At 41.0% G+C, this 10,249-nt stretch overlaps 2 protein-coding genes across 4 annotated transcripts; both read left to right on the top strand.

The window, feature by feature from the left end:
* Positions 1-279: 279 nt before the first annotated feature.
* Positions 280-1,131, top strand: msgn1 (mesogenin 1). The gene has a single exon (XM_041861208.1). The coding sequence runs from the start codon at positions 381-383 to the stop codon at positions 858-860; it is 480 nt and encodes a 159-aa protein (XP_041717142.1). The 5' UTR covers positions 280-380; the 3' UTR covers positions 861-1,131.
* A 755-nt stretch (positions 1,132-1,886) lies between these two features.
* On the top strand, positions 1,887-10,249 carry si:ch211-51e12.7 (uncharacterized protein LOC336335 homolog). 3 transcript variants are annotated; one of them, XM_041860363.2, is made up of 6 exons: positions 1,887-2,103; positions 5,172-5,257; positions 5,357-5,515; positions 5,704-5,925; positions 6,118-6,240; positions 6,710-7,895. In XM_041860363.2, exons 2-6 carry the CDS (start codon positions 5,172-5,174, stop codon positions 6,798-6,800), a joined length of 681 nt encoding a protein of 226 aa, XP_041716297.1. In that variant the 5' UTR covers positions 1,887-2,103; the 3' UTR covers positions 6,801-7,895. The 3 variants fall into 3 exon arrangements, with proteins under 3 accessions (XP_041716297.1, XP_041716298.1, XP_041716296.1); XM_041860364.2 differs by lacking the exons at positions 1,887-2,103; positions 6,710-7,895 and adding exons at positions 2,194-2,276; positions 9,711-10,249; XM_041860362.2 differs by lacking the exon at positions 1,887-2,103 and adding an exon at positions 2,194-2,276.

Genomic DNA, 10,249 nt, shown 5'->3' with positions numbered 1-10,249 from the left:
CACGTTTCCCATTCTGGCAATGACGTGTGAAAAGCCCAGATGTAACGATCTCCTTTCATTCCTTCATTAGAGAGGTCACATCAAACTGATAATTGTTGTCGTGCCCATCTAAAGAGCCATTTCCCACAAAAGAAAATCGAATTATTTTTCATTCTGTTACACATTATCCGTCTATTTCGCCTTATTGGCACCTCGGTGACAACGAACGACGTCCTTCGGGAAGGTCACATTTTGTCACTTGAGTTTTCTTTGAACTTTCGCTTCAACTGGGGACTCATAAACCACGGAGGGCTGTGTCCATATAAAACGGTTTCCCAAACCGCTTTTCAGAATTTGCTCTCCACGGAGCTGCCTGGATAGCCTATCATCGAGGTCACAGTATGGATAACGTGTCTGAGGATATTGCTAACATGGATTGTGACATTGAAGTTGTTACCTCGAAAATGCTCTCTGAATGGGATTGGAAGACGCAGGAAAGGGCTTTTGGGAACGGGCATGATTCTCTTGAGTCCACCTCACCAGAATCATCATTCGATTCGATGTGCTCTTCGCCCGAGATGTCCTCAAGCTCAACTGGGCATCAGAGCTTCGGAAATGTATCCTATGGCTTACCAGGACACAGCCCGACTCCGTGCGCAACGCTGAAACAAACCAAACCAAAGATGTCGACCAAGAGACGCATGAAGGCGAGCGAGAGGGAGAAGATGCGAATGAGGAGCCTAGCAGAAGCTTTGCACCAGCTCCGCGACTACCTGCCTCCAGATTACAGTAAAAGGGGACAACCTCTGACCAAAATTCAAACTCTCAAATACACCATTGAGTATATAAATGAACTTTCGGACATCCTCAACCACGCATAATGATGTGCGTAAAAGCTGGCCACGTTTTACATGATGCGTAACGAGGCCAAACTATTTGGTATTCGGTGTAGGCTATTGGCAAACTTTTTTTGTTTGGAAAACTATTTTTGTTTTGTTAATTTTGATACTGGTGCTATTGTGGATGATAACTTAATTTCTCATATTGTATTTAGAATTGTTCTGCCCCTGATCTGATGTAAATAATTGTTATTCTGTGGGGACTTGACTTGACCATGTAATTTTCTTTTATGTGAATAGGCTATTATTGTTTTACATTATTGACATGAATTAAACAAACATTATAAACAAAATGTACATTTGGGGCCAGATTAATGTTATGTTCTTTTAACTCTGTGATGCCCATCATATTCAAATAGTATGGAGAGGATTCAAACATATATTTGAGGTTAGTATTATGCCAATATTGTCCTCTTTATTTGCGATGTTTTCATCATATGACACAGGCAAAGCATAGGTCTGCATGACATACACTGAGTATACCAAACATTAAGAACACCTGCTCTTTCCATGACATTAACGGACCAGGTGAATCCAGTTGAAAGCTATGATCCCTTATTGATGTCACTTGATCCACTTCAGTCATTGTAGATGAAGGCGGGGAGACAGGTTAAATAAGGCTTTTTAAGCCTTGAGACAATTGAGACATGGATTGTGTATGTTTGCCATTCAGAGGGTGAATGGGCAAGACACAAAATGTAAGTGTCTTTGAACAGGGTATGGTAGTAGGTGCCAGGCGCACCGTTTTGTGTCAAGAACTGCAACGCTGCTGGGTTTTTAATGTTCAACAGTTTCCCTTGTGTATCAAGAATGGTCCTGAGTCTGTGCACCGACGAATTGAGTTCATCAATAAATGTTCACAATTGCATGGCAAACATTTCACCAAACATTTGTTCGAAATATAAATGTTTCCTCTACCAATAAGAAGGTGCAAATTCTAAAGCGGGTATTACAAGAACAGCGGTTTTAGCCTATCAGAGAGCGACTCTATTTCCTGTGGGCGTAACTCTCACTACAACGTATCCTTCACGAAAAATCTGAGCCTTGGATGTAATCCGTTCGGCTGATGCCGCCATTTCAAAGCTAGATATAAGCACAGGGTATAGAATATAATATTTTTTAACATATTTATTTTCGCAAACCTTTTTATATTTTCATTTTATTTAGAGTAAGTATCTCTATTTAGTTGTATTTCTGGACCTCAATATTCTTCACTACCAGTGAGGTAAGCCATTGCTTCTGCATATTTTACAGCAACATCATTCTATTTATTCATTCCAGACCTCCGTATTTATCTGATGTTTCTATCCAGATTTGAACAACCACTGCACCTATCTGTTTCGTTATAAGTGTGATTCAGACAACCTTATCGAATGAAGGATTATAGACATGAGAAAGGTATCCTACTTTTTAATCAGCTTTTCTTGATAAGTGGAACATATTTTTCCCTGTTTATTACCTCACCAAAGCACCAAGTGATGTGCGCTTTCCACAGATGATGGTACTGTGCCTATTGATTTTGTGAAGTCGTGCAGAAGGAACATTGTGCACTATTTAAAATAAATAAATAAAGGCTATACACATTTTTCAGTAGGAAGCTAAAATAAAACATAAACCTTCCATTAATATTAGATTCTCATGGTCACAGTCTTGATGGTTGTGGGTGTAGGTAATGGCATTTGTAATCAGCTGCAGCTATGTTTAGTATATTTCCATGACGTTTGTCTGGACATAGCCTCCTAGGATATGTCAGCTATTGCATGTAAACAATGACAATCAGTTATGTAGGCTATTGTTGGAAATAACAGCATGTTTATTGACCCGTGGCAGGTTAATGAATTATAATCATTGAACTGCTAGTAGTGAATTGAAGGAGTTGCCTTTGACAAATGTTGTTTCCCTAGGTGTCCATAACCTGAAGTTAAATTGATATCCAAAGTTCTTATAGTACCTTAATATTACTTATTATATATATATATATATATATATATATATATATATATATATATATATATATATATGCAATTTAAGCTGGGCACTCTCCAAATGAGATGGTGCTGAATCACTGATGATAACTCAACTGTAATTTTGATAGCTGGATATCGTTTGTGTTTGCAAGATAGATGAACAGATTAATGAAGAATTTATGAGATATCGGGATGAATTTCCACACAAATAAATCAGAAACTCCATGATTACCAGCTTTATATCTCCCACAATTGCCACAGTATATCACAAGCCTCTGGACAGAAAGACAGGCAGACCCCCCCATATCTTTCATCTTGCCTTGGTCTGGTTCCTTGAGGCAGATTCTAAAATGTCACCACACAATGCAGTAGTGAGACTCTTCACTGTATGTTGGTGCAGGCTGTTCTGGAACTCCAGGCGTGTGAAATGTCTATCAGCTGTGTTGTGGTGTGTGTGTGTGTGTGTGTTTGTGTGTGTGTGCCCCTGTCTTCTGCCCCATAGCCTACCCCATCCCCCACTCCTGCCTTTCCCCTACTCCAGCCTTTCCCCTACTCCAGCCTTGCAATGGTGCAGGTGCTACATTTTACAATATGCCCAGGCCTTTGCACTATAAATAATCTCTCACGACCCCAGTTTTGGCCCCAGCTTCACTCCATGCAGCCACCGTGCCTAACTCCTAAAGCTCTCATTGGCTTAGGATTCACTCTCTCTGTGTTCGTTTGTGCATGCTCCCGAGTGGCGCAGCGGTCTAAGGCACTGTATCTCAGTGCTTGAGGCGTCACTACAGACCCCCTGGTTCGATTCCAGGCTGTATCACAACCGGCCGTGATTGGGAGTCCCATAGGGCGGTGCACAATTGGCCCAGCGTCATCCGGGTTTGGCCGGTGTAGGCCGTCATTGTAAATAAGAATTTGTTCTTAACTGACTTGCCTAGTTAAATAAAGGTAAAATAAAAAAAAATATGCACAACTCTGCCCAGCCATAAACTGGCACTCTCTCTACGAATGTCCAGGTTTAGGTTCAACCATTGACTGAAAGGGATTGCGACTGGAGCAGGGATCTTTGAAGCTCTGTACTCCCACTATGTCCATAAACACAGGCCTTAGTATGGATATCTAGATATCTAATAACCTTGAATCAAAGGCTTAGTATTGGGAGTTTCTCTGCTATACTGAACATGGATCATGGTAACTCATGATGTCAGAAGTTACTCAGAATGCTCTTGTGCTGTACTGTGTACTGTTGCTAATCAGCCAGTAGCCAGTCTTCAGATCTAAGAGAGAAGCTGACATTTGTCCACATCATGCTTGATTACCTTGTAGTTGTAGGCAACGCTTAATTGATATTTTCACTTATTTATTTAGTTTTAGTACAGAAAAATATCAGTTTGGCCTTTTTTCTTCCTCCAGTGGCATCGTGATTACTTATTTCACTGAAATCTGTTAGTTATAACTCTCAAATGTGACAGAAATATGCAATTATCTTTCACGCAGTGTTTTTTGCCTCTTTTATATGGTTATTTGGCTGATTCAAATGTTAATTTACATAATTAATCAGGATGTTGTTGTGGTCTGTGTGTCGCTTCAAATATTTAATATTCCAACACATGTTCTGTCAAATTAAAAACCCAACAAAAATACAGTTTAGTGCCATACAGTAAAATGTCCATTGTAGTAATTTTTGTGGTAATACTTTTTTTAAGATGATGAAGAGGTATGTATTAAGCAAGCATGTATTTTCTATTGCCAACCTTTAGAAATTCTATTCCTCCCAACAAGAGTGTTGTAATAACCCCTTCAGCTACAATAGTTTCATTAGGAATGTGTGAGACTCCTGTAGGGTCTCTATTGTGTAGAAGCCTGTGTGACCTATCGACTTGTACCCTAATTTGAATGTGTTAAAAGGCTGTCACTCTGAACAGATGGTAGATTACATCACAGCTTAAAGGGGATGACGTCCCCAAAGCGTTGGTGTACGAGCGATTTACACACAATATCAAAATGACTATAGGTTGTATAATGTATGACATACCCATGAATGTATGGGGCATCTGTGTATTACTTCCAATGTGAGGAGGGGTCATAGGCTCAGCTCAAGGCTAAGCTTCCAGCTCAGGTTGAAATGTTACACTTTATGCAAACCTAGATATACTGTACTGCTAGCCATGTCGTGACTATGCTCATAAGTTAACATCATCTGTTCTGTTATGAAAACTATCATGTCAATGTTATGACAGTCTTAAAGCCCTTTGAAGCATTGTTTAAGATGACTGTGGTAATCATTGCTTCGTAATCCACTACATATGATGTCTTTCTTTCCTTGTAGATGGACGCAGATACAGAGCAGGTGACGGACAACACAGAAACTTCCCGAGATGCATCTGAGGAGCCCATATCAGAAAACAAATCCAGGTCAGTCATGTGACTAGATCTTCTCAGGCTGCTATTGGTCAGTCATCATTACCCTGTAGAATGTAACACTACAGTATGTCCCTTTCTTCCTCTCTACAGGGGTCGTGGTGGGTTCAAAGGGCGTGGCCAGGGGTTCCGGATTGGCCGAGGAGGCATGCGTGGTGGGCGGGGCCTGATGATGAAAGGATTTGGCCCACCCGGACGAGGCAGGGGGGATAGAGGACGGGGTGGGGACATGAATGGGTTTGGACCCATGAGGTAAGGAACTGATGCTTCTGTATGCATGGGATGGTATCAGTGTTGTGTCAAAGCCAGGGAGCTGAATGAATGACAGGTATTCACATGCTATTTCTGGAATTCATTTTCACATTTCTATTGTTTTTCTACAATGCGTCTGACTCACACCAAATGACTCATTCTCCCATGATGCCTCTATATGCCTGCAGGAGAGGGATGGGGAGGATGCGGCCGTACCCAGACATGAGGGGCAGGAGAGGAGGAAGGGGCGCTCTGATGGGGAGGGGCGGTCCGATGGGGAGGGGTTGTCCGATAGGGAGGGGAGGGCCTATGGGAAGGGGCAGTCCTATGGGGAGAGGCGGACCTATGGGCATGGGTCCTCCTCCACCCCCACCCATGCACCTGAGAGGCCCCTACCCACCAATGCACAGGTAAAGCCTACCAGTATAGCCACATACGAGTCACTCAGTAGATATCTTGTCATCCACAATATCATGGATGTCATCAAGAGTGTTCATCAGTCCATCATTGATAAACGATCATAAATCAAATCATATAATGTCCTTGGTGTTAGTTGGTGTTTTTAACTTGCTCTTGAAATCACTGTACCCTTCCTACCATAGACACGGCCCCCCTCCGCCTCCCCCCCTGGGCCACCCTGGCTTTAGAGGGCACCCCCCATACCCCAGAGGAAGAGGCATGCCCCCCGGACCTCCACGCCACTTCCACCCCAGGGGCCCCAGAGGGTAAGATGTTTGTTAACATGTACATCAACCACTCACTCCATTCCTCCCTCCCTCCCTCCTTCTCTACAGCTCTGTTATGACACATACAGCTTGTCTCCTCTTTCTTCCCTATGCCCTCTAATTTCCCAACCTATTTTTCTCAATTGATGTGAATCACATTTAATGCCTCTTCTTCGCGCTTAGCAATGGTACGGTTAATCAAATAGTATCAAATGGTGAATGACAATGGAAAAAAAAGGTTAAGAAAACATGAATAAATCCTCATAAATCTTAAACCCTGCTCAAGGTTTTGGACCCACAGTTTTAAATAGTGCATGAAAGAGATTTGTGATCAACACAGTGAGTAGCTGAAAGGGGGAGACCCTCCAGTGCAGTGGAAGAGATGAGAGGGGGTACACACTGCTATCAGAGTGTACACCCTGGTGGCAGAGCACGAGAATCCAATGTGTGATTTTATCCTTTTACACAGCTACCACAATGGACCAGCTTCTCCTCCTCATCACCCCCCACCTGGCAGAGGCCAGAGGTGGCCAGGGCCCCCTGGTGGCCGACGGTTTTAACGCAGCCTGCCCTAAAATAATACAGTAACAGAGAGCTTTACAGTCTTTAGAAGGGAGCCTACTGGGCTGGGGTGGCTAAACTGAGCTAAGAGCACCTTAATATGTGTCATAAAAAGAAGACCCCCTTTTAAACATCCTTATGGAACACCCTGTAGCCAAATGTCTGGATATTGATATCGTATACCGGAGGAGAAGATGTGAATCAGCAAGTGGACACTTAAATGCCTCAGACCTTAACAGTATAAAAAGGCATTCTCACTTTCATTGTAACTTTTGTTATTAGAATAAATGTGCTCTTGGTATTAGGTCAAAGTTGTATAGTATTGAGAGAATAAAAAGTCCCAAAGGGATGATAAGTGTTGATATTCAAATCCCTTAATGTCATGTGGTCTTGTGGTGGTCACTCTGTGAACCTTAAAAAATATCTGACCCTAATAAAGAGAGAAATTACACATTGTGTATGAGTGAGAAAGAAAAGAAGGAGAGATAGAAAGAAAGAAAGCAATGTGCAACAGCCCTCAAGCACCAGTTACTAGCACTAGTTTCTTACACCTTGGACCTCCCTAACTTTCCCTTTTGTTACATGGATATACTTTTGTATTACAACTTCACCAAGCAGTACACAACTACAGCAAAAGCTGTTTAGACTCACGTACACATTCTTAAGTGAAAATACAATATTTTACATGTCAAGTATTCATGATTCTTTTACGTTACATTTTTATATGATTAATGTGCAGCTATTTTAAGTTAATGAATATTGCTATTTGGAACAATTCATGTTTGTGTTCAGCAATCTATATTGTGGAATGACTAAAGAACATAAATTGATACTATATTTAATAATATAATAAATATTTAGTATATATACTAGCAGCATTTACAGTATATTTGAAAGCAAATTACGAAACAAGTAATTGCTTCAGTTTAGTCTAAGATACTTACTATTCAGTGTGTTAAGTTTTGAAGTGTTATCATACGTTATTCTTACTGTAACTGACATAACTTTGTGGATTTGTGGATGTACTTTTGGAAAACAGTAAACAACTATGACGTAGTCTTGAAGGAAAAAAATAAAAGTAAAACTTAACTGAACTGTTCTTTTTATTGTTTTTTTAAAGTCGAAGTCTGAGAGTCAACTTGACACAACATGACTGTAATTGAATAAAGAGAATGGACAACAATGTTATTATACTATAAAGATACACAGTGGCTACACTGCTGTTGTTATGATAATGATACCACTCAGACAATTGCTGAGTTATCACTGAAACACAAACAACACATTATGAATGAATTTTCTTGAATCAGTTTTAATGCTATTTATATTTTTGCTGCACACATACACATATATTATGCAACACTGATGCATACCTTGACATGAATGTTAGGTCACATTGTCATATTTTCTAAGATGAAGTTGGAGGACCAAGAACCCTTATGGGAAAGTCTTAACTGTAAAAGTGAAATGGGTCAGAAGAGTTTGGAAATGATCACACAGAAATAAAAATATTTTATAGTCATGCTGAGGGCTGAATGCTACAATAATGCACACCATAAATGACTTGAGAAAGCAGTGCAACTATGCAGTAATGTTATTCTGAAGAGCACTATATGCAGTAGATATGCCTTTGACACATGGAACTCTCTGAATGAGCCAACAAACCCGACCAGGTGAGGTTTGACCAACGGACACGCCACTCTAGAAATGTACCGCACTGAAATGTTTCCTCCGTCTCAATAAAAACTCCCAGACAGAATTCCAATGGTAGTCTGTTTAAAAGGAGGACATTATCCCGCATAGGAGTTGTAATCTGCCAAATTCACAATGTAGAACATGCTGTAGTCGCTACCATAGATCCCAGAGGAGGACAAGGGATTGAGTGACACAAGCACATCCCACTGTTCTATATCTTTGATAAACATTTTTTACATAAAATATGTGTTCTCTCTTGATTGTCATTAGTTCAAATCTACCCCAGTCTGTTGCAGTTGCATGTAAAGGTGCAACACCGACCTCCTCATACATACAGTAGACTTGAAACTCAAATGAGATCAAGCACAGTTTATTATCAGCATATTGTTACACTGTTATTTTACTGGCTACAGTTTGGTGCCACCCTTCGAGTCATTAAAGATGATAAACACAGAGGTATTACAAATAAAGTGAATAATCCAGTTGTTATGGATTTATTCTGGCTTTGTAGTTTTTACATGATACAATGTCTAGATTCAATGCGGAGGTAATGCAGCCAGTTAGAGAAAGGTAATGAATATATGCAATCATATGGACAGACATGTATTATTAATGAACAGTACATACTGCTGTCAAAACAAGCATATGGCATTACTTTTGAAAAGCAGAAAAAGTGCATACTCAATGAGTCATTTAGACACACAGCAGGGCCTTGCAGGCTGCTGAGGGGAGAACGGCTCATAATAATGGCTGGAACAGAGCAAATGGAATGGCATCAAACACATGGTTTCCATGTGTTTGATGTATTTGATACCATTCCACTAATTCCGCTCCAGCCATTACCACGAGCCCATCCTCCCCAATTAAGGTGCCACCAACCTCCTGTGACACACACACACTGTGCTTCAGAAAAAAACAGTAGGCAGGTGTTGCACCTTTCCCCCTCTGTCCATCTCTGTCCTCTTCCTATGAACCAGTGCTTCTCTGCTGCCCTCTCTCCCAGTCTTCCTTTGGAGTCCCCTCTGCTTCTAACAGTGATGATGACAGACTGACTGTTGTTGTCTCCAGAAGGGGGGTTTAGTGCTTCTGAAGGCAGCAGACCCCAAGAATCAACCCACCCCCCCTTCCTAACCCCCCCACCCTAAATTGAGACTCCTCTTGTGTCCAAATCCCTCCCCTCCCTCCCTTTGAATCTTGGAGATTCTCTTTTACAGGAAGGAAATGGAGAGAAAGTCTGGAAGCCGTGGTCAATCTACATTCGGTTGAAGCAGGTGAGGCAGAAAGGAAAAGGGAGAACATGCCTATTGTTTGTGTTGTCTTTAGATTTATTTTGTAAATTAATACAGTAATGAATGGCCTTTTAGGTACAACACTATGGTAAATCTTACATCCAAACATATATGTACATAAAGGATACAAAAGCACACAAGGAGCCATAAGCAAAGTATATATATTTATCAATATGATAATTATGGTAATAATGATTACCATATGTAAATTACAGAGTTTAGGTCTGGGTTTTGTTAATTGTTGATTGATACGTTCAGTCAATGAGGGGGTTCGATTAATCGCGCTCGTGTAGGCGTGTTTTGCATCGGCTGAAAGTACATTGTATTGGATTTGGAACCGGGCTGCCTCCCGGGCGTGAGCCAGGGGCCTGTTCAAAGTCCACGGCGAAGTCCGCTCAAAACAAAAGTGACGTAATTAAGCACGTGTAGTAATTAGTAGGATTCTGTGTTTTCCCATGCAAAAG

The sequence above is a fragment of the Coregonus clupeaformis genome, chromosome 33, assembly GCF_020615455.1.
Source record: "Coregonus clupeaformis isolate EN_2021a chromosome 33, ASM2061545v1, whole genome shotgun sequence".
In the NCBI taxonomy this organism is placed as follows: domain Eukaryota; kingdom Metazoa; phylum Chordata; class Actinopteri; order Salmoniformes; family Salmonidae; genus Coregonus; species Coregonus clupeaformis.
The sequence above is the reverse complement of the archived record's forward strand: the minus strand, read 5'-3'. Positions and strand labels throughout refer to the sequence as shown.